General features: G+C 40.0%; 1 protein-coding gene across 2 annotated transcripts in view; it reads right to left on the bottom strand.

Moving 5' to 3' along the window:
• wdr90 (WD repeat domain 90) overlaps nucleotides 1–25,143 on the bottom strand; it is a 79,087-nt gene that overhangs the window by 53,280 nt on the left and 664 nt on the right. For both annotated transcript variants that reach the window (XM_062055911.1, XM_062055912.1), the window contains exons 3-11: nucleotides 21,919–22,095; nucleotides 21,622–21,760; nucleotides 13,268–13,441; nucleotides 10,063–10,189; nucleotides 7,546–7,607; nucleotides 4,270–4,508; nucleotides 4,145–4,207; nucleotides 3,994–4,062; nucleotides 70–180 (exon numbers count right to left, since the gene is read on the bottom strand). In XM_062055911.1, coding sequence (XP_061911895.1) covers nucleotides 70–180; nucleotides 3,994–4,062; nucleotides 4,145–4,207; nucleotides 4,270–4,508; nucleotides 7,546–7,607; nucleotides 10,063–10,189; nucleotides 13,268–13,441; nucleotides 21,622–21,760; nucleotides 21,919–22,095 — 1,161 coding nt within the window. The remainder of the gene's footprint in view (nucleotides 1–69; nucleotides 181–3,993; nucleotides 4,063–4,144; nucleotides 4,208–4,269; nucleotides 4,509–7,545; nucleotides 7,608–10,062; nucleotides 10,190–13,267; nucleotides 13,442–21,621; nucleotides 21,761–21,918; nucleotides 22,096–25,143) is intronic.

Genomic DNA, 25,143 nt, shown 5'->3' with positions numbered 1-25,143 from the left:
AGGTTTGGACACCCTTAGTGTATTTATGACACTATCAAAGCCACACATTGTAAGAGGAATTCATTTTACCTTATCAGTATGGCCGATGAAGAATCGCTGCTCGTTGGAGTCTATCTTCATGGAGACGACAATAGCATGACATGGATACACCACAGCGTCACCTAATCTGGTCCATAAGGCCTAAAAGGTTTAGTAGAGCACACTTCCCTAAGTCTTTGTTAGATGAATACACAATCGTATCTCACAAAAGTGAAAACACCCCTCACAGCCACCGTTTTTTTTCCCAGGAGACAATACCATATTAAACTTGGCTATACTACTCTAGCTTGTATAGCAGTATAGATTTGAATCATCACACAGCCTTGTCTCAATAGGTGGCAACACAAGTAATATACAAATGATATATATTGTTACATCGTACAGCAATACATGAGGCTGTAATAGACTGCAAAGGATTTGCATTCAAATATTTAAAAGGGAAACTTATGATTGTTTATTTGTCCTATTACTTTTGATTCCTTAAAAAGTGGGAGGTACATCTATAAACTGTTGTATTTCCTACAGTACACCGTTCCCCTTTTATTTTGATGTAAATACCCTCAAATTAAAGCTGAAAGTCTGCAGTCAAAGCACATCTTCTTTGTTTCATTCCAAATCCATTGTGGTGGCGTATAAAGTCGAAAAGAATAGAATGTTGTCAATGTCACAATATTTATGGACCTGACTAGGCAGGAGACGGTTACAGGTTCTAAGGTATAAAAAAAGTGCCGGTTTTAAATCTACTAAAACTTTAATTTTTTTTAGAAATCCTTCAGGTCGCGTGCGGTTACAGCGCCACTACATCATGATCCCTCCCGCGTCACACAGCTCTGCAGGCTGTAATGTCTGTATAAGAATGTATGAAGGAGACTAGTCCTCTGAACTTTTCACTCTGTGTAAAAATGACGATCATGCTGCTTGCGGCACATGGCAGCAAGAGAAAGGCAACACCTAACATGATCGTGCATCTACCATTTGAGGACCAACCATCGCTACATATGCAATATTCAAAGTTAAAAGGGAACTGCACCTTTTTTGGAATTTTTCCTATCGTTCAAAATTATTATAAAAAAAAAGGTGATGGATGGATTTTTTTTTTTAATGCATTCTAAATATTAAATAAACGTGAATAAAAGTCCTCTTACAAGGAAGCCAATGGGAGCCCCACTATTCCGCCCATAAAATCACATAAATAACCATTCAAAAAGCGGCAACAATACTCCATTTATATTTCGTGACTTGAATATTAACCAAGTATTTGTGATATTGTTATAATCAGCGCTAACACAGACAAACTATTTATACCGGCGACGTGATCACTTCCGGGTGTGCCTATGTTTACATCATCGAGTGGTCTGCTGTATCCTCGCTTCCCTGCTTCCTGTAAGTTTATTGTAGATCATAAATCATGCATCTCACCTGAAAAGTAGATGGCTGAGGATATATTCAGACAAATTGGGACACTTTGACAGCCATTTTGAACCTGGAACTGGCGAGAACAGCATGAAAAGCGCTTGTCTTTCATAATGAATGTGAACGATAGGCAAAATTCCAAAAAAAGTGCAGTTCTCCTTTAAGTCTAGACATGAACTTACTCTTCCCACTTGCATCTGACTTTAGTGACATAAATACCAACTTGTGGCTAACACCAGCTAACTTGCTGTGCTTTACTTAAATTCTAAAATAAAGTTACATTTAAAAAAGATAATTTGATGTAAACTCATTTTGAGATCTATGTTGTGATCTTTGTGAGCCACTTAGCAATTGCATTAATTCACATTTTTTGTTGTTTATTTCGTACAAAGAAAATGTGTGTTATTGTCACTTGAATTGCAAGTTCAGCAACAGTAAACTGCATTGATAATTTAACTTTAACATTCATTTATAAATAATTCAGTGATTTTTTTGTTAAGTGAATTATACAAAACCCAAAACCAGTGAAGTTGGCACGTTGTGTAAATCGTGAATAAAAACAAAATACAATGATTTACAAATCCTTTTCAACCTATATTCAATTGAATGGACTGCAAAGACAAAATATTTAACGTTTGAACTGGAAAACGTTATTTTTTGCAAATATTAGCTAATTTCGAATTTGATGCCTGGAACATGTTTCAAAAAAGCTGGCACAAGTGGCAAAAAAGACTGAGAAAGTTTGGGAATGCACATCAAACACTTATTTGGAACATTCCACAGGTGAACAGGCTAATTGGGAACAGGTTGGTGCCATGATTGGGTATAAAAGCAGCTTCCTTGAAATGCTCAGTCATTCACAAACAAGGATGGGGTGAGGGTCACCACTTTGTGAACAAATGCGTGAGCAAATTGTTGAACAGTTTAAGAACAACATTTCTCAACGAGCTATTGCAAGGAATTTAGGGATTTCCCCATCTATGGTCCGCAATATCATCAAAAGGTTCAGAGAATCTGGTGAAATCACTGCATGTAAGCGATTATATTACGGACCATCGATCCCTCAGGCGGTACTGCATCAAAAAGCGACATCAGTTTTTTAAAGGATATCACCACGTGGGCTCAGGAACACTTCAGAAAACCACTGTCAGTAACTACAGTTGGTGGCTATATCTGTAAGTGCAAGTTAAAACTCTACTATGCAAAGCGAAAGCCAATTATCAACAACACCCAGAAACGCCGCCGATTTCGCTGGGCCGGAGCTCATCTAAGATGGACTGATGCAAAGTGGATAAGTGTTCTGTGGTCTGACGAGTCCACATTTCAAATTGTTTTTGGAAACTGTGGACGTTGTGTCCTCCGGACAAAAGAGGAAAAGAACCATCCGGATTGTTATAGGCGCAAAGTTCAAAAGCCAGCATCTGTGATGGTATGGGGGTGTATTAGTGCCCAAGGCATGAGTAACTTACACATCTGTGAAGGCACCATTAATGCTGAAAGGTACATACAGGTTTTGGAGCAACATATGTTGTCATCCAAGCAACGTTGTCATGGACGTCCCTGCTTATTTCAGCAAGACAATGCGAAGCCACGTGTTACAAAAGCGTGGCTTCATAGTAAAAGAGTGCGGGTACTAGACTGGCCTGCCTGTAGTCCAGACCTGTCTCCCATTGAAAATGTGTGGCGCAATATGAAGCGTAAAATACCACAACAGAGACCCCGGACTGTTGAACAACTTAAGCTGTACATCAAGGGGAAATAATTCCACCTGAAAAGCTTCAAAAATTGGTCTCCTCAGTTCCCAAACGTTTACGGAGTGTTGTTAAAAGGAAAGGCCTTGTAACACAGTGGTAAAAATGCCCTGTGCCAACTTGCTGCCATTAAATTCTGAGTTAATGATTATTTGCAATAAAATTAAGTTTCTCAGTTCGAACATTACATATCTTGTCTTTATAGTCCATTCAATTGAATATAAGTTGAAAAGGATTTGCAAATCATTGTATTCTGTTTTTATTTACGATTTACACAACGTGCCAAATTCACTGGTTTTGGGTTTTGTATTTACATAGCACTTTTCCCCTAGCGACTCAAAAGCGCTTTACATAGTGAAAACCATTATCTACACATTACAGCTTCACTTAAACCAGTGTGGGTGGCACTGGGAGCAGTTAACCCTCAAGTTGCTAGCACGGCCGCTCTACCAACCGAGCCACTTCGCCCACAATTATTATTTATTTTAAATACTTTATAAATATTTTCATCATGTTCTATTATATTGTTTATAAAAAGGCAGGCTGACTGAAAAGTTATTCTTCTCTTCTTTTCAATCAAGACATTTCAAAATAAAACACATTTTAGAGCTGTAATACCATACCGTTTTTTTTTGCCAAAGGTTGTTATACCCTCAGAACATCATACCGGCCCATGCCTCGACCTGACTGTGAACTAGTTGCTAAAAAATTAGGGGTGTACTCACTTTTGTAAAATACTGCAGATAACTTTTTCACATATGTGGGCTAAAATAGCGTAAAATAGGCGTACACATTTGGTGGTGGCTCCTCCAAAACCAATGATTCTCCTCAGCCTGAGAATTGGGTCCGGCAACAGCTTCTAATGAGGAGGGAAAGATGAAATACACAGTTTATAATGACTGCTGCAAAATACTGTATAATACTGTTGCAATTTATTTTACTTGCTCTTTGGTGTCTTCAGAAAATGACATCCAGACAGGATGTGGAAGAGGACTTTCAACATACTGGAAATAAAATAAGCTGAAAGTAAAGGCTATTATGTGATTGAAATGTTTTGCTTCACCACCTCATCAGTTTCCCCGTGGTGTTTGGGGACGTCAGCCGGCTGATGCACAAACAAGTGAGCACCGCCGTCATCAGTGTTACAGGAGGGGGTAGATGGGAGCCGCTTACGACGAGAGCGTGTGTGGTCCTTTGGCTGATCAACTATGTGGTCAGTCTGCTCAGTGACAATTTCCCCAAGCTCCGGTATGCTGCTCACAACAGGTTGGCTTTTTTCTTGTACAGCGAGGCTTCGCGTACTTCCTGATGTGGGGACAGATATTTGACTATGGTTGCACCAAAAATATAAATAGATAAAAGGGACAAGCGGTAGAAAATGAATGGATGGAAATATATTTTGTTATGTTTTTTAAAGACAAAGCATTGTGTCGTTGTTATTGGCTGATGCCAACAATTTGAGTTTTTCTCATTCCCAATTTTTGTTGGTGTTTTTTTTTGTTTTTGCTTTTTGTAATGTGCCTGGGGCCAATGACAATCGGAGTCACAGGCCACAGATGGCCCCTGTGCCGCACTTTGGGCACCCCTGATGTAGAAGCTAACTGTCTCTGGCCACTATAGTCTTAGTACTATAGTATATTTGTTCTGGTCACATATGGGACGCGAGTCACATGGTTTTTACATCAGCATTGGAATTAGCAAAATCAGCCTTTCACCGGGTGGGTTTTTCCTGTGTGATAAAGAGGGGATAAATGGGGAAGTCATTCTTTAGCTGCCGCCTTGTTTTATCATAAATAACTGCCTTTGCACATGTCAATGTTTAGTTTTGTATTCACAATAAATCAACACATAATCAGTACTTGGGCGCAATGTTCATGGAGTCTCGTATGCTTCCCGTTACACGTGAGCGATGATGGTCATAGACTCGTGGTTGAGGGAAAAGTTGTTTGGTTTTGGATGCTGGAGAATGTCTCATTTGTTGCAACAGTCAGACATTCAGTCAATGTTGCAGTGCGATGATTTATGAGCATGTCACGTAATGCAAGACGAGCGGTTGTAGCGCACGGCCGTGCTTGAGGGTATGGCCGTGGTTTTGAGAGCCGCGGGATCTAAGGCGTGCGGGCGTGTTCAGGGGTTAAAATGCGTGACAGTTTGCGGGTCTTATGGTCATTCTCCGGGGGGTGTTTTTTTCTAATATTTTCACGATCGACCAGTAGGAAGGTGCCAAAGATCGACTGGTCAATCACGACCGATGGGTTGGCGACCCCTGACGTAGATTTTAACGATTTTTACATGTTAGAAAGTGAAAAAAAAACAAAACATCTCTTTTTGTCTCCCATAATGATTGTGAACGATAGGAAACATTTTAAAAAAAAGTGCAGTTCCCTTTTAAGCAGAACAAGACAATATGGAGTCTTAAAATGTATAGTAATAATTATATAAAAACAGTAATTTCTTCTTTAGACAATCAATGGTGTGTGTGTAGTAATTTATTATCCCCAGAGAATCGCAATCAAAATTCTATATCTGTGGTTCTCAAACTTTTTTCACCAAGTACCACCTTGGAAAATAATTGGCTCTTCAAGTTCTACCATAATGACCAACATTAAAATGCAGTAGCATCATAATCCTAATTATTAATAAAAAAAACGGAAGATGTTTTATTTAACAAGTATATTTAATATTTTTGGCCACTCTAACAATAGGCCCTTTTCGAACGCAGGAACTTTTACAGGAGCTTTCCCATTTACTCGGGTAAATAAAGTTCCCCCTGTGTTTCCACCAAAAACGAAAGGAGCTTTCGAAATGCAATAACTTTTGTGGGCTATTTGTGTGCTGAAGATCGCTGATCAGTGGAACTAACTTGGAGTGTTTTTACTCAGCTGTAATCTTTAAACTATATGCAGTTTATTGTTGTTTATTATTCTTTACAAAGAAATGACGGACTCTTTTAAACATATTTACGAAGGAGTATGAAGCCGTACTCGAAGCGGCGACTTCATCTGCTTACTACTCTGCCTTCATTGGGCAAATGTGAAATAAAGGACGCGGTAAACGAGTGGAACAAAGGTAAATAACATCAAATATTAACTTTGTACTTTATTACATGTTGTAGAGTAGTCAGTGACACTCCATTTGTGTAGGTAGTAGCCTCAACCTGAGTAAACATAATGCTAATACTAACAAGCTTAAAGCAACATGCACGTGTTGTCGGCGTGAGGTAAACACTGACATTTATTATTTATATATTGTTATTTACAGCTGAAATAGACCAAAAAGATCCAGCTGACTCATGAATTCATCATTTACCGAGAGGACAACTTTCTGATTGTTGGAAAAAAGCCTGACTTTTTATTAACAATTCTGTACACTTTATTTTTGAAATCATATGACTTTGTATTTTATTGCTTTGTATTTTATTTACTTTGACTTTAGTAAAATAACTCAAACCTTATAATGTCTGTTTATTGAAATGGTTTTAGTGTAAAAATAAACTAAGCCACTCCTCCATACATCATCAGCCTGATTTGTATAAATTACCCTGAACTGTGAAATGTGGTGGAAACACAAATCATACACTTCTACAGGAACCTCTTGGCAGTAGCTCACTGATTGAGACCGATGTTGTAACTTTTCCGTTACCTGTTTTGAATACACTGTTAAATCCAGAAACCTCTCTATTGTAAACAAATTGGAACAAATATTGGCAAACATCATAACAGCCATTTTTCAGATATGCTATAGAAATGTTTTCTTGCAAAAGGTGTAGTGTGCTTCATATCAAGTGTTTTCATTTAACAACAACCAGAACGTCCGCAAAGGTAGAGGAAAGCACAACAATATATTGTCTATGAAAGGGACTGTTAGCATCTCTGCTAAAGCTAAATAGTTAACTTTTGCAGTGTTTTTGCGGCTGTCAGAATTGAGCAAACATGTACAGTACTATCACTGTATCTGCACAAAGTTGTGAAAAACCGAGCATGCAGACAGAGCACTTTGCAAGCCACAAACAGAATTTGGATGTAAATAATGTGGATAACAATCACATTTGCTCAACTCATTAGTATGTATGAATACATTTTACCTGTTTTTTGTGACTTTTTAAAATTCATATTGCTAATAAAAAAAGACTAGTTTTTATTCAAGCATGCCAAGATGACATTCACACATCTCCCTTGTTTTTCTTTACCCCACCATAAACTGAGTGTAAACACTTAACAGACAACATTTGAAGCTTTTAATGTCAGTTGCTGTATAAACTTCTAAACCTCTACAATGGACGTCACATTAAAAGAAAAATGTTACATGCAAAATATGGTCTTGCTAGTCTTCAGATACTCACTGGCTTCGTTCTTCTTCTTGTCTTTTTCTTTGACGTCTGTGTGTCGTTCTTTTGGGGGAAACCTAATAGAAAAAGACAAGTTCAGGGTTTCCATAGAAACACATGATAATATTCACTGATTGGCGACAACCATAGGGTTAACCGGCCCATTTAAATTAGGGTGGTATGGTTCAGATGGTAGAGCGACCAAGGGACAAGCGCTTTTTATGTCATCCTCGCTAGTTCCAGGTCCTAAATGGCTGTCAAAGTGTCACAACTTGTCGGATTACATCCTCAGCCATCTACTTTTAAGGTGAGAGGCATGATTTATGACCTACAATAAACTTACAAGCAGCAGGGAAGCGAGGAAACAGCAGACCATTATTTTAAAATATGTTGAAAAAAAGTACTGTGTACCATGGGTCCTTAAAGGGGGAACTGCACTTGTTTTTGGAATTTTGTCTATCATTCACAATCCTTATGAGACAAGCACACGTATGCTTTTCTTTTTTTATGCAAATTAACGTTAGCAAAAGTCAGCTAGCAATGGATCCAATGGGGTTCATTTTGTTCCGCCTATAAAGTGCTCTAAAAAAACCTCCATTATATACATACATGCCGTAAGTATATATGTAATGTAGTAACAGGCACATTAATATTAATAACATGTAATATTTACATATTTTGATCATTTTAAGTATACGGCGGTGTATTCATTTCTCAGACAGATCGCAACGTTCGCTTATCCCTTCAACAACAACACTACTAATCATGACAGACTTCATGAGAGCCATCAAATACTACCTTGGGATAAATAATGATGATCCAGACCCTTATATTTTTGAGCCTGAACATAAGAAGGATGAGCTACAAGTTTTAAGAAGCAGTGTGCTAAAACAATTAAGCTTCATTTATACACTAAGCATTATGTAGCACTATTGCTAAGTGCTCAACAAGAAATACAAACTATGAACATAATAAAACAATAACTTACTGTACAATGTCTGCTCTCACTAGGATGCAGACAGATGTGATTTTGATATCTTACTGTTTAAATTAAGAGCTATTCATATTCTTGCCGGAAGTAAAAAAATTTAAAAAAAAAGGTGGCCTCAAACGAGCATTTTATCCTGTCTTTTTTCGCTATCTTTGGGTCTAAGTTGAATGTCAAAGTTGACCAGTTTCTCGGTTTACAGCTACAACCTTCTACTATCCAGGTGATATGCATGATTTATAATCCAGAATTAACTCTTGCTAATTTAAAGGCGAAGCTGCAGCAGCAGCAACAGCTCAGTACTTTGGGCTTATTTTAACAATATCGCTAAAACTTGGTTTTATTCAGCTCACGGGATGTAAATGGAGTATTGTTGGCGGTTTTTGGATGTGTTTTAGAGGGCTTTACGGATGTAATAGTGGACTCCCATTATCTGCATTGTAAGCCACCTTGTTCTTGATGTATAATACAAATTAGAATGCATAAAAAAAGAAAAACATTTGTGTTCTTGTCTTACATAGTGATTGTGAATAATAGGCAAAATTCCCCCAAAAAGTGCAGTTCCCCTTTAGGGACAGACGCTTGAAACAGGACTATAATGTACTGTGTTCAGTGGCACTTAACTTGTGCAACTGAGCAATCGTGGGGAGAAGGGCCCTATTGTAGTCAGGGAGGTGACCAAGAACCCAATGTTCAATCTGTCAGAGTTTCAGCATTTCTCTGTGGAAAAAGGAGAACCTTGCAGAAGTACTACCAAATTGATTTCCCAGCTGAAAAGGAAAATTGCACTTTTTAAAAAAATGTTCCCATCATCCGTAATCCCTATGCCAGACAAGAACACTTGTCTTTTCCTTTTCTGTGCATTCTAGATAGTAAAAAAAAATGGTAGCACAAGGCGGTTAACAATGCAGATAATGGGGATTAAAATAATTTTGCCTATAAAGCACTCTAAAAGAACAGCCAAAAACTGTTACCAGAGCTCCATTTCAATGTTGTGACCTGCATAATAACCATGGTATATCGACATTGTTATTGTAAGAGCTAAAGCCGAGCAACTACTTTTCCAGCAGAGGTAGACAGAGCCTTGCTCACAGCACTTTAGGCTACCATTGAGGGCTAAGAGGTAATGTATAGCTACTGGAGCGGCTACTACTACTTACTGCAGGAAAGAAGTTCTGTTAATACTTAAAATGACCAATAAACTGTAAGTATTACATATTGTCACGTATGTGCCTGTTACGTGCATGGTTACAGCATGTATAAGGATGTTTTTAGAGGGCTTTAAAGACAAAATATGTGAATCCCCATTACCTGCATTGCTAGCTGCTTTGTGGTTGCAGTTTCTCCACTATCTAGAATGCAAAGGAAAGGGCTAAAGACATGTGTTCTTGTCTCACATAGTGAATGTTGATGAGCAAAATAAAAATAAAAAAAGTTATATTTTCCTTTAATTTAATAAGGCGGTACCTGGTTACTCCATGCCATATTCAAATGCTCTATTTAAACCTGCACTCATAAACAATAAAAGTATAATTTAAGGTCACCTGAAGTAATGGTACAAGTCAAGCCAGGATTGTCCCTTGGGCACCGGAAATGCCATGTCTCTCGGCATTGGTGCTGCGGCCTCTGAAGAGGCCCCAGCCAATTGCTTGGAGTCATGATAGGAAAGCTCTGTGGAAAGAGCAGATAGAACAAAGAGATACAAAATCTTGCATCATGGGCTGCACTTAGGATGTCCAGTGCTACACAATGATATTGGCTGATGGCTACTGTGGGTACGGAAAGTATTCAGTACCCTTTAAATTTTTCACTCTTTGTTTCATTACAGCCATTTGCTAAAACCTAAACAGTTAATTTTTCAATATTTCTCATTAATGTACACTGAGCACCCCATCTTGACAGAAAAAAACAGAAATGTAGAATTTTTTGCAAATTTATTAAAAAAGAAAAATTGAAATATCACATCAGACCCTTTGCTGTGACACTCATATTTCACTCACATGCTGTCCATTTCTTCTGATCGTCCTTGGGATGGTTCTGCTCCTTTAATTGAGCCCATTTGTGTTTAATTAAACTGATTGGACTAGATTAGGAAAGGCACACACCTGTCTATATAAGACCTTACAGCTCACAGTGCATGTCAGAGCAAATGAGAATCATTAGGTCAAAAGAACTGTCCAAGGAGCTCAGAGACAGAATTGTGGCAAGGCACAGATCTGGCCAATGCTACAACAGAATTTTTGCAGCACTCAAGGTTCCTAAATCCTAAAAGCACAATGGCCTCCATAATCCTTAAATGGAAGAAGTTTGGGACGACCACAACTCTCCATAGACCTGGCCGTCCAGCCAAACTGAGTAATTGTGGGTGAAGAGCCTTGGTGAGTGAGGTAAATAAGAACCCAAAGAACACTGTGGCTGAGCTCCAGAGATGCAGTAGGGAGATGGGAGAAAGTTCCACTAAGTCAACTATCACTGTAAACCTCGACCAGTCGGGGCTTTATGGCAAAGTGGCCCGACAAAAACCTTTCCTTAGTGCAAGACATATAAAAGCCTGCATAGCGTTTTGCCAAAAAAACACATGAATGACTCCCAGATCATGAGAAATAATATTCTCTCGTCTGATGAGACCAAGATTGCACATGTTGGCGTTAATTCTAAGCGGTATATGTGGAGAAAACCAGGCACTGCTCATCACCTGCCCAATATAATTAAAACATGGTGGTGGCAGCATCATGCTTTTGGGGTGTTTTTCAGCTCCAGGGACAGGACGACTGGTTGTAATTGAAGGAAAGATGAACGCGGCAAAGTACAGAGATATCCTGTAAGAAAACCTCTTCCAGAGTGTGCAGACTGAGCCAAAAGCTCACTTTAAAGTTAAAGTACCAATGATGGTCACACACACACTAGGTGTGGTGAAATTTGTCCTCTGCATTTGACCCATCCCCTTGTTCACCCCCTGGGAGGTGAGGGGAGCAACGGGCAGCACCAATCATTTTTGGTGATTTAACCCCCAATTCCAACCCTTGATGCTGAGTGCCAAGCGGGGAGGTAATGGGTCCCATTTTTTTAGTCTTTGGTATGACTCGGCCGAGGTTTGAACTCACAACCTACCGATCTCAGGGCGGACACTCTAACCACTAGGCCACTGAGTAGAGCTCACTGCTCCTCTCATCAACCAGTAGGGTGAACAAGGGGATTTGAAGATTCTCTGCCATTCTTCCTTGCAGACCCTCTCCAGTTCTGTCAGGTTGGATGGTGAATGTTGGTGAATAGCCATTTGCTGGTCTCTCCAGAGATGCTCAATTGGGTTTGGGTCAGGGCTCAGGCTGGGCCAGTCAGCAAAGGTCACAGAGTTGTACTGAAGCCACTCCTTTGTAACCAGTCGTCCTGTCCCTGGAGCTGAAAAACACCCGAAAAACATGATGCTGCCGCCACCATGTTTTAATTATATTGGGCAGGTGATGAGCATTGCCTGGTTTTCTCCACATATACCGCTTAGAATTAACGCCAACATGTGCAATCTTGGTCTCGTCAGACGAGAGAATATTATTTCTCATGATCTGGGAGTCATTCATGTGTTTTTTGACAAAACTCTTTACAGGCTTTTACAACCCTATAATAACCACACAGCTAAAATAACAAAGAAGTGGCTTCAGTACAACTCTGTGACCTTTGCTGACTGGCCCAGCCTGAGCCCTGACCCAAACCCAATTGAGCATGTCTGGAGAGAGCAGCAAATGGCTATCCACCAACATTCCCCATCCAACCTGACAGAACTGGAGAGGATCTGCAAGGAAGAATGGCAGAGGATCCTCAAATCCAGGAGTGAAAAACCTGTTGCATCATTCCCAAGAAGACTCATGGCAGTACTATCTCAAAAGGGTGTTTCTACTAAATATGAGCAAAGGGTCTGAATACTTAAAGTTAAAGTTAAAGTACCAATGATTGTAACACACACTAAGTGTGGTGAAATGTGTCCTCTGCATTTGACCCATCCTCTTGTTCACCCTACTGGTTGATGAAAGGAGCAGTGAGCACCAGCTGTGGCTGCGCCCGGGAATAATTTTTGGTGATTTAACCCCCACTTCCAACCCTTGATGCTGAGTGCCAAGCAGGGAGGTAATGGGTCCCATTTTTATAGTCTTTGGTATGACTCGGCTGGGGTTTTAACTCACGACCTACCGATCTCAGGGCGGACGCTCTAACCACAAGGCCACTGAGCAGGTTGTGACCATGAGATATTTCAGTTTTCCTTTTTTGATAATTTAGCAAAAAAGTATACTTTTCAGTTTTTTTCTGTCAAGATGGGTGCTGAGTGTACATTGATGAGAAATAAAATTAACTTTTTTGATTTTAGAAAATGGCTGTAATGAAACAAAGAGTGAAAATTTAAAGGGGTCTGAATACGTTCCGTACCAACTGTATTTCAAGGACTCACTCCTACAGCGTTCTCTTGACTAACAAAATGACCGGTTCACTGATTGAAGTGTCAACATCTGCGGCAATGAAAAGTTCTTTTGCTAATGGATTGATCAAAGTGTCCTTTTTTGTATCAGGCCGTCTTCTTTTTGTGCATTAGACAACGACATACGGTGTATATAGAGAACAACCAGTATTTATTATTATAGTACAACTGGGGAAATCCATAGCCTGAGTAGCATTTCTAAGAAATGGTACAGCTGTGTTTCTTTTGACTATTATTTACATAGAAATAGAAGACATCAATATAATTTATACAGGAATCCTCACCCGGATTGAGTAGCATGTTGGTTGTAAACATGTTTTTCACGGACATGTAGGCACAAAGCTTGACATTCTTCAGGTGCTTGAAGTGGAGTTGGTTGAGGTAGGTTGAGAGTGTTTCCTGCAAATCCATCATCAGACAGGTCCAGCGGACCTGGCTGGGAGATGGGGCTTCAGAAACTAGACCAAGGGAACAAAAAGTGTGATGACAACATTATGGAATACATTTGGTATCACTAATTAGGAGAGCATTTCCTTACTGCTATTTACTCAAGCATCTGCTTTTCAGAATTAATTGTAAATCTTCTTAATATCATTTATTTACCTGCACCGCAAAGTGAACAGGAAAACACAGCTCTCTTTTACCACACAGTCATTTCAGCAAGTACCGTAATTTCCGGACTATAAGCCGCTACTTTTTCCCCTCGTTCTGGTCCCTGCGGCTTATACAACAGTGCGGCTTTTTTACGGCTTACGGTAACCAGGGGCGCGCACTACCGAGGATGCGCGAGACCGAGGCAGACATCTGGCGCCAGGTAACGAGAGCAAAACAAAGAGTAGGAGAGCATCAGCGACAGTTTGCGCGAAGGAAGTGTTCATGCAAACACCCTCAATATGGAAAACAAACGGAGAAGTGCATATGATGCTGCTTTTAAGTTAAAGGCAATCGATCTGGCTGTCAAAGAAGGAAATAGAGCTGCTGCACGTACCCTTGACATCAATGAATCAATGGTGAGACGTTGGAGACGGCAGCATGAAGAACTGATTCAATGCAAAAAGACAAAACAATCCTTCAGAGGTAATAAAAGCAGATGGCCGGAACTTGAAAACTTTCTTGAGGACTGGGTGAACACACAGAGAGCAGACGGCCGGGGTGTTTCCCCCGTGCAGATCCGACTGAAAGCCCAAACAACCGCCAAAGAAATGAATATTGAAGATTTTAGAGGTGGACCATCATGGTATCTCAGATTTATGAGACGAAAAGGACTGTCCATTAGGGCACGGACGACTCTGAGTCAGCAACTCCCTCCCGACCACAAAGAGAAAATAACAAACTTCCGCAAATTCACACAAAGAAAGATAGACGAATATTCCATCGGACCGGACGAGATAATAAACATGGATGAAGTGCCTCTGTCCTTTGACTTGCCTCTCACAAGGACTGTTAACAAAAAAGGTGAATCGTCCATCACACTGAGAACAACTGGCCATGAGAGAACACATTTCACTTGTGTTCTGGGCTGCACAGCATCCGGACTAAAGCTTCCACCGATGGTGATTTTTAAACGGATTACTATGCCAAATGAAAAATTCCCGAAAGACATCTCCATAAAAGTCAACCAGAAAGGGTGGATGATGGAAAGCGTTATGAAGGAATGGCTGAATGAGTGCTAGGGCAAGCGACCTGGGGGATTTTTTCACCAAAAAAAAGCACTGCTCGTTTTGGACAGCATGAGGGCCCATATAACAGATTCTGTGAAAGCAGCCATCAAGAGCACAAACTCTATTCCAGCTGTGATTCCTGGGGGCACAACGAAGCATTTGCAGCCACTGGACATCAGTGTGAATCGTGCTTTTAAAGTGGCACTACGAGTTCAGTGGGAGGCATGGATGACTAACGGTGAGAAATCATTCACCAAAACTGGTCGCATGCGAAAAGCAACTTTTGCTCAAGTCTGCCAGTGGATCCTGACAGCATGGAAAAGTGTGAAAACATCCACGATCATCAACGGCTTTCGAAAAGCTGGACTGCTGCGTCGTGATGATGAAGAGGACGGCGTAACGGCTGACGAAGCCGGAGCCGTTGATTCCACTGACGAAGAGGAAGGTTTTGAGAGCGAGAACAAAGGAGAGAGAGTGGCTGACGACGCCATTTTGGACCTGTTCTTCTCCGACACCGGTGAAGAGGATTTCGGTGGTTTTAGTACGCAGGAGGAAGACGATGACACAATGATTAAAGACTGACTTTTCATATACCGGTAGTAGGCTGGTTATTTTGATAACCATTTTGATAACTTTGTATTACTTTGCACCGTTGTATTATTTGTACTCTGCACGAATGTTGTTTGTCATGTCAAAGATGTCAAAGTTTGATTGAATGATTGAAAGATTTATTGTTAATAAATGGGACGCTTTGCGTTCCCAAACAGTCATCTCTGTCCCGCCAAACCCCTATATACTACGGTAATTACACATCAAAACGCCTGCGGCTTATAGTCGGGTGCGGCTTATATATGGAGCAATCTGTATTTTCCCCTAAATTTAGCTGGTGCGGCTTATAGTCAGGTGCGCCTTATAGTCCGGAAATTACGGTATGTTGCATATTACAGCAACAACAGAACCAACGTTGTAGTAATGATAAAGACAAAACTGCTCAGTCAGCATTAATGGCACTGACAAAATAAAGCAGGGCTATGCAACTGTGCTAAATCTGGCCGGGGAAGTTTAGTTTGAAACTTGTAAGAAACATTTTTGCAGAAAATTCCTAAAAACTCCAGAGTGCTCCTGTTGTATAAGGGAACTTGCACCACAGTAAACACATTGGCAGAGCCTTGCATTGACATTTTAACCTTGCAAGCAAACAAAAAACTTGGGATTAACATAACTGAGGCGTTCCTCAAGGCATCCCTTTAAGCCCTCTCATTTTTGGAAAAAAGATGGTATGATATGATCATAATATGATTCATGTAAATAAGGTGTTGCTGTAGCTTGTTTTCTTCAGATGCAGTCAGTACTCATTTGCTGTACTTCTTTAGTTTTACTAGTAGTGTTCTTCTAGCAAGCCTCCAATTTTAACTTTTTAAGGTCAAGGCAAGTGTTGCCTTAACGAAGGTCTCATATTTTAGGGCACCAAGGCAAGTTAGGACACCAAGAGAAACATTATTTTCTTTCGAGGCAGGAGATATATATATATATATATATATATATATATATATATATATATATATATATATATATATATATATATATATATATATATATATATATATATATATATATATATACACACACACACACACACACATAATAAACATTATATATATACAGGTATATATATGAATATGTAAGATCATTTTGAAAGATGACACCAGATGGCCATAAGACATAACTGTACTTTTTGTCCATATAGATAAAAATAGTGTTCATGTATGAGATCTAGGGCTGCCAATTATGGCCAAAGTAATAATAAAGATTATTGTTATCAATACTGAAATCATGATTACTGATTGTTAGGTAAAGCAGTGTTGGGGTGTGAACGTAACACCATCATGTCATTTGCAATGTCTGATAAAAAGGCTATAGATAAACGTTATACATATATTTAAAGACAAATATTAGTTTTTTTAAATTCTTTAATAATATCAACTTGTCAGCTTTTTGTCATTACATGATGCATTTATCTCTATTTTTACATTTTGATAGAGGTTTTTTTTTTTTTTTTAATATATATATATATTTTTAAGTTATGTACATGTAGATGCTTTATCGGGACAGATCCATTAAGAGTTTGAGCAGAAATGTGTTGTATAGGAATTAACTATATACAATAAAATATTAACAAAATGATGTGTCACATGAATGCTTTTTGAAGTATAATACCTTTGTGATATGAAAAAAACAAGTAATTAGGGATGATGTTCAGTGTTTCCCATAAACTGCCAAGATACCTGTGGCGGTGGGGGCGTGGCTATGGGCGTGGTCAACATGACATCATCGAGTAATTTACATAATTTACTACAATGATATGATTTTCTCTAAAAAGGCTCAAAAAATGTATACTTACTAATTAATAATAACAGTTTTGTTTTAAACGTCCATCCATTCAACAATATAATTACAACACTTTATGTACATATTTATATACAGATTTGAACAATAAGTTATTCACTGAAATATATTTATTAATTGTGGTTCTTAGAAAAAATATATCTTATAAAATATAAAAGCTAAAATGTCTCTTAAAGCTCTGCCCCTTTAATTAGTGCATACTAAATAATTTAACTTTAGCCTACTACTACAACCATATTATTTACCAGCAACATAAAGTGAAACAGAGGCAGAAGTGTCCTGCCACAGTCAGTAACAAATAAACAGAAAACAGTAGTGGTCAAATACAAATAAGGCAACAAGAGAAGTATCCTACACTTCTCTTTTGTAAAGTAAATCTGAACAGTCTATATGGGCATCTACATCAACTATATGATTTGCCTGAGGAGCTGGACAGGACAACAACAAAAAACAAAAATAATAATAATAATAAATTAAAATAAAAAATAAAAATATATATATATATATTTTTTAATTTGTGGCGGACGTAATTCTTTCGTGGCGGACCGCCACAAATAAATGAATGTGTGGGAAACACTGATGTTCGTTAAGAAATTATCGATGTCGATGCCATTATTGAATCCCATTATCGAACCGATTCCTTATCGAATCTCTTATCGAATGCAGATAGTTGTGTGTGCACTAAGTTCCAAAAGCCGTAGATGTTATGTGACTGGGCCGGCACGCTGTTTATATGGAGGAAAGGCGGACGTGACTGAGGACAGCATGCAGACGTTAAAGGGTGAAGGTTTCAGGTGAGACAGGACGCTAAAGGCACGCCCACAGTGAGCATATAGTGCTGCTATGTGCGTTGTAAATAAAACATTTGCAGACAAACACATCACCAATATGGACGAAGTGCCGCTCACTTTCGACATCCCGGTGAAGCACACTGTGGAGAAGAAGGGGACCAGCACGGTAGTGAATCGATACGCACAACAGTGCAAGAGAAGTCGCTTTTACTGTTTGTAGGGAGGCGGGGCCGGCAGACATACAGCGAGGCGTGCCCCGCTGGAGCCCGCTCCAAGATGGCGGCGAGAAGGCGTGGCCGGCAGTCCAACAGGGAGGCAGTGCACACCGGAGCCCGCTCCAAGATGGCGGCGAGGAGGCGTGGACGACGAGCGAGCAGCGAGGCGGGGGGCGCCAGGAGCGACGCCGCAATCAGCACAAGGTGTGTGGATCGCACAGCTGCAGACAACGTAATTATCCTCTCGCACCGTATAAGAGTGCGACAGACGTGAACGTCAGAAAAAGAGACGGGATGAGAGAATGAGCCAGAGAGAGACGGATGCAGAGCGAGAGAGACTGAGAGCGCAAGGAAGAAGACGACGACACTGTGACACTGAGGAGCGAACGGCAGAGCAAGCAGGAGGAGGCGGAGCTGCAAAGACGGAGGTTTTTTTTGAAAAAATAAAGAAGTCTATGCCTGCCCGCAGACATGTCCTTCTTTGCTGGTCCTTGGAACCCACCCGACAGCTGGAGACGGTCACATTTGACGCCCAACAGGGAAGGACCACCAGAGGCAGGGGAGAAGATCCCCTGTGGGCTCTCATAGGCTCGCTCACGGAGCTCGCGGCAAGCAGCCGACAGCAAAGTCGGCTCTTGCAGGCATTGGCGGACCAGATGGAGGGGGGCGGCGAGTGGCTCCCCCGAACCGAAAGAAGTGGAAGAAGAAGTGGAAGAAGAAGAAAAAGAAGAAGTGGAAGAAGAAAAAGTGGAAGAAGAAGAAGTGGAAGTGGAAGAAGGACAAGAAAAAGACAAAGATAAAGAAGAAGAAGAAGAAGAAGAAGAAGAAGGAAGAGACAAAGAAGAAAAAGACAAAAAAGACAAAGACAAAGGAAAACACAAAGGCAAAGAAAAAGACAAAGAAGAGGAAGAAAAAGAACAGCTGGAAAAGGAGAAGACCGGGGCCACAGGGGGACCTGGCCGTCCCCACTTCCCGCTCCCTCGAAAGGGGGGGGGGCTGCGCAGCTGCAGACAACGTAATTATCCTCTCGCACCGTAAAAAAGGGCGACAGACGCGAACGTCAGAAAAAGAGACGGAGATGAGAGAGGCGGATGCAGAGCGAGAGAGACTGAGAGCGCAAGGAAGAAGACGACGACACTGTGACGCTGAGGAGCGAACGGCAGAGCGAGCAGGAGGAGGCGGAGCTGCAAAGCGACGCGACCGACGACGGAGGTTTTATTTGAAAAAATAAAGAAGTCTAAACCTGCCCGCAGACATGTCCTTCCTTGCTGGTCCTTGGAACCCACACGACAGCTGGAGACTGTCACACTGTTGTGCTAGCTTGCTATGCTAATGGACAGAAACTGCCACCTAAGGTGGTTTTCAAGGGAAAGATGCTGCCGAAAGAAAAGTTTCCACCTGGAGTCATCATTAAGGCATGACGAAGGAACTCCAACCGCTGGACATGGGTGTAAACAGGACGTTCAAAGTGAAGTTGTCAGCGTCATGGGAGCAACGGATGACAGACGAACACAGCTTCACGAAAACTGGGAGGCAGCATCGGGCGAGTTACGCCACAATTTGTGAATCGATCGTGGATGCTTGAGCTAACGTGTCTGCTTGCACTGTTATTCGAGCTTTCGCAAAAGCCAGCATCTTTTTCGAGGAGCCCCACGGCAACGAGACTGACTTTGAAAATAACGAGAGGGAATCTGGGGTGTTTGATGTAGAACTTGCCCAGCTGTTAATTTCGGACACAGAAGATGAGGACTTTGATGGATTTGTGGATGAGGATTGATCAAAAAATAATGTGAGTACATTGATAAATACTTCAATAAAGTACAACCAAACTCAGCTTTGCTCCTGCTGCTTTTTTAAAACAGCGTCCATGCATGCTAGCCTCTGTTTTAAGCTAGCGTATGTTTTAAGCTAGCGTATGTTTAACCATGCCTGCACCCAAAAGTACGCTGCGCCTTATTTATGCGTTAAATACAGCAATAGCACCCGTAACTGACACGGCGCCTTTTAATACGGTGCGTCCTATGGTCGCGAAAATATGGTATAGTGGCTTTGATAACGGGAACCGGTTCTCAAAAAGGGATTTGAATCCATATAATCGGTTCTTTTCTTATCTAAGCATCGGGAGACCCGGTTTTCGAACATCATCCCTACAAGTATTGTAAAAAAAACATGGCGTTTACTTTTTTATATCAAAATAAAATACAAAGCAGTTTGGCTAATGAAGATGAAGTCTAATAAACAAGCTTTGTTCTTCTCCAACACCTCCCTAGTGTTTCAGTACAACAGTTTGTCCAACAACAAAAAAAACCGGAGTGATGCCTCTCACATCGAATACCCAATCTTCACAGCCTTTGTTCAGTTCGATGAGATGACAAAACATTTGAGCTTGTATTGATGTTATTTGAACACTGATACAGTCTGCAGTTAAATAAAGGACGAGTGAACATCCCAGTCAACAAAGTAAAGACTTTATAAACAAGTTGTGACAACGCTCATGACACATCGCCTGCTCCAAAACATCAAATAGTTTTCTCCTTCGCTGTATACTTTTAGTGTGGGGACAAGTGTGTCTGTCTCCAAAATTGTCCACACATGTGTCCATCTAAACACAGCAGTGCGCTCTTAAACACACGCCGAGAGGGCGAGGGAAAATGACGTAAACCAAGCGCTTGGCTCCGTTTACTCCGAGGGGAAATCTCCGCAGCAAAGTCCGTGTAGCTTGTCCGCCATGACAAACACAGCTAGTGCGCATGCGCCTTACTTTGAGTTTTACTGAAAATGCATTAATAAATGACGGTTTTTCGGTAATTAAAAACTTAAGATTGTATTACTAACCGTCTGGAATTTTATTGCAAATTATCATTATACCGTTTACCGTTACATACCTAGTCCATTAACAAGTAAAAAGTTGAGGGCGGTGACGGCATGTTCTTGCCGCAAATGTTGGTAAATTTTTTGGGCATTACGGCGAAAGACAAGGGCAATCGCAGCAGTTGCCGTGTTTAAATTCGAGCCCTGTTATAGTTGCATTTTAGGTCCTCTCTTTTTCATCATTTGGGCCATTCATCTGGTGCCCTGACAATTCGGTTAAAAAAACTTGTGCACTCATTCATTTTTGCACCAGATTCTTAAAAACACTAGTGTGTTGTCAAAGAGATGATCTTTGACTAGCTTTTTGCAAAAGGTCCTTAAAACCACAGCAGAGCACTCCAGTAACTGACAAAATAAACAGACCAAACTCAAATGTCCATGGTAGAGGACATTGGTAGTCTGGATTATACCAAATAAGATTAATAGTGAAAGGAGAAATCCGGCCCGCAGGTCCTTAGCTTTCTGGAAATGTGGCCCCCAAAACAAGTAATTTAGATACCTCTAAAATCAAGCCACTATCATTTTGCAGAATAATAATAAAAATGGGGGTTTCCTACAGCCACATCTGTTAATGACAATGTTTTTGACCAGATGCTAGAAACTCCGGGTATTTGCATTTGTAGACCATGGACCCAGCGACTATAGAAGACAGACGCAGTATTCATTTGAAGGTTACACTTTATATGTATTTTACCTTGTCCTCTTGATGGGTCTTTAGTTTCAATGAACATATCCTTGTCAGATCCGCACAGGAAAGGCAGACAAAGCGACGTCGGAGTAGATTTGAACTCTTTGAACATGTTGGAGATGGAGATTCGGACCACCCGGCCATCCTGCCCATAACAAAAAAGAACCAGGAGAACGTTTTCCATTACTTTATCAATTAATTATCTGTATTTAGACAAGTAATGTTTTTTTATACACATTATAAATGTGTACCTAAATGAGTGGCTGGCAAGTGCCTTGCATTCTACAACATTGTCAATATTACCTCTGCAATGACATCCAGCACAATCGAAAAAGATTTCCCCTGTGAAGGATTGAAGAGGAGGTAAAAATATCTTCCTGTCAAACCCATAGACTGGCTGGTGTTTTTAGGTACGAGGATGTAACCAATGGTAGGTACAGAACCCTTGATCCGAAACACGGAACAGTTGAGGGTCTTGTCCTAAAGTGGTTTAAGAGGGATGGACACAAATAGACAAACACATTTTAAATAAAGTAAAATAACAAAATGTATGTTAATACCGTAACTGGATTTTGTGGCCCCAGCTGGGTGATATTGGAGAAGCAGAAAAACAACGACAGAGTGGAAAGACTGCAATGAGCTCAGAGAAGATGAGAGGTTTTGCGAACATTTAAAAGTGAAAAAGACAAGACCGTGGTGAAATGTTTGTACTGTCAAACAGCTGACATTTCACAATAGTACAACGATACAACATTGCCAGAAATCATTCTGCATATTTAGGAGCAGAAAACGAGGTAAAGGTATATTTTGGCAGTGAACGCCTTCTTATATGTTTGACTTGCATAACAAATGTTTTATTCAAACACATGTGAAGACATGTTAGCATCTACAGTTTGAATGTTAACGCTAACAAGTTGTTTTTCTAAAAATCTAATACCCATTCTCCAATTATTACCTTTTCAAATGTGTATATGGTAAATTGTTGAATACATTTTCACTCAATTTATCATACTTTATCAGTCTTTTTCTTTAGTTATTTATTCATTATCTACTAACTGGTAATGTTAATCTGGCTAAAAATTTTTTTTTTAACTTTTTAAACTTCTTTTATTTAAATGTGCTGTTTGCAACTTCCTCACAGTAAGATTTTTCTAAGCAAAACATATTAGTGGTTTAACAGAACACATTTGTTTGACAATTGTCTATATTTTTCAAAATTACAAAGTTTATGTAATAAAAAAGGTTACCGAACAAAATGATTGGTGTTTACAGCGGTCACTCACCCGGTCTCGTCATACAAAAGCAGTCTAAGAGAAGCAACAAACAATTTGCAGTCATGTTGTTGTTATGATATAATATACATTCAATGACAGCTAACGCCAGCTATCCAAATTCCTATTATTAGCTAACAACGCCTGCATTTGTTACATAAGTACGTAATTAGGTCATTACGTACAAGAAGCCGTAAGAGGGTGGGATATACTGTGTGAAATACATTGGCAAGTTAGCGCCCTCTAGGCATCTGTGAAAATGTAATATATAGTAATGTTCCCGTTGAAAAGATGCAATTTAAATGTTATGTGCATTTACAGGAAAAAATAAAATAAAGGTTATTAGAAAAATCCTAAAAGTCGCACTGAGGCTAGAAAGTGTGTTTTATCCCATTACTTGACTAATTTAACAAATTAATCGATATAGAGTATTTTGAAGTAAGATATAAGATATCATTGTTATATATGCCCCTACAACCAAGCAAACTCACACGTGTTCCATCCGTGGCAGGGCATTTTGTGCCCGCATAGGTCTGACGAGCCACATGCGGACACATGGCACCTTGCCGAGCCTGTAGTCATGGCCATCTTTGCCTAGCGGTGGATGAACATCATCCTATGCTTTAAGTTGCAAGCAAAGACTTGAGTTACAGGCATTACGCCGGTTGGCGTAGCAAATGTCACAGACTTAAGACTTGGACTTCCTTTTATTGTCATTCAAATTTGAACTTTACAGTTCAGATAAGAACAACATTTTGTTGCATTAGCTCGTTGTAGTGCAGGATAAAAGAGCAATAAGATGCAGATATAAATAAATAGATTACTGTACAGATAAATTTATTGCACTTTTGCATATGCATCCACGTTTATGGATGTATGTTATATTGTCTTTATATTCCAGCGAGTTAATCCGTTTTTGGGGGGAATTGAGGGGATTATTATGATGCGTGATACAGTGTACCCTGTAAGAGCCGACCAAAATACCTGGTTTAACTTGCTAGCATTAGAGATTGCTACAGTTTGACATAACTTTGTTTTTCAAGAATGCTATGGAAGAAGGTAAGTGTGACGGACTGTGCTGAGAATAAGCATATAATATTCATTAAATTAAAGAAAGAAAACTACTAATCTGCTAGTCTGAGCCATACTAAAGCAGAACGAGTCCATTGCCGGCCAAGAATGTTAAAATAATATCTAAGCAGTGGACATTTATCAATGAAAATATGGTACATTTGCTGATGGTGTGTTTGACAGAGAAGCAGGTGGAAGGTGACACTGTAGAAGTTTGCTCTCCTAGTAACAACTAGAGATGTCCGATAATATCGGACTGCCGATACTATCGGCCGATAAATGCTTTAAAATGTAATATCGGAAATTATCGGTTTCAAAATTATCGGTATCGGTTTCAAAATGTAAAATCCATGACTTTTTAAAACGCCGCTGTGTACACGGATGTAGGGAGAAGTACAGAGCGCCAATAAATCTTAAAGGCACTGCCTTTGCGTGCCGGCCCAGTCACATAATATCTACGGCTTTTCACACACACAAGTGAATGCAACGCATACTTGGTCAACAGCCATACAGGTCACACTGAGGGTAGCCATATAAACAATTTTAACACTGTTACAAATATGCGCCACACTGTGAACCCACACCAAACAAGAATGACAAACACATTTCGGGAGAACATCCGCACCGTAACACAACATAAACACAACAGAACAAATACCCAGAACCCCTTGTAGCACTAACTCTTCCGGGACGCTACAATATACACCCCCCGTTACCCTCAAACCCCCCCACCTCAACCTCCTCATGCTCTCTCAGGGAGAGCATGTCCCAAATTCCAAGCTGCTGTTTTGAGGCATGTTAAAAAAAATAATGCACTTTGTGACTTCAATAATAAATATGGCAGTGCCATGTAGGCATTTTTTTCCATAACTTGAGTTGATTTATTTTGGAAAACCTTGTTACATTGTTTAATGCATCCAGCGGGGCATCACAACAAAACTAGGCATAATAATGTGTTAATTCCACGACTCTATATATTGGTATCGGTTGATATCGGAATCGGTAATTAAGAGTTGGACAATATCGGGATATCGGCAAAAAAGCCATATTCGGACATCTCTAGTAACAACCACCAATTAAATTGATTTTAAATAATTTCAATGAGCGACATTGATTTGAGATACAAGTGTTTTGAGTTAAGAGCTGCGTCGGGGAACCACCCTTGCTCTTGATGGCTGCTGGTTAG

This window comes from Entelurus aequoreus, linkage group LG08, assembly GCF_033978785.1.
Source record: "Entelurus aequoreus isolate RoL-2023_Sb linkage group LG08, RoL_Eaeq_v1.1, whole genome shotgun sequence".
NCBI classification, from domain to species: Eukaryota; Metazoa; Chordata; class Actinopteri; order Syngnathiformes; family Syngnathidae; genus Entelurus; species Entelurus aequoreus.
This window is presented reverse-complemented; position numbering and strand designations above follow the sequence as displayed.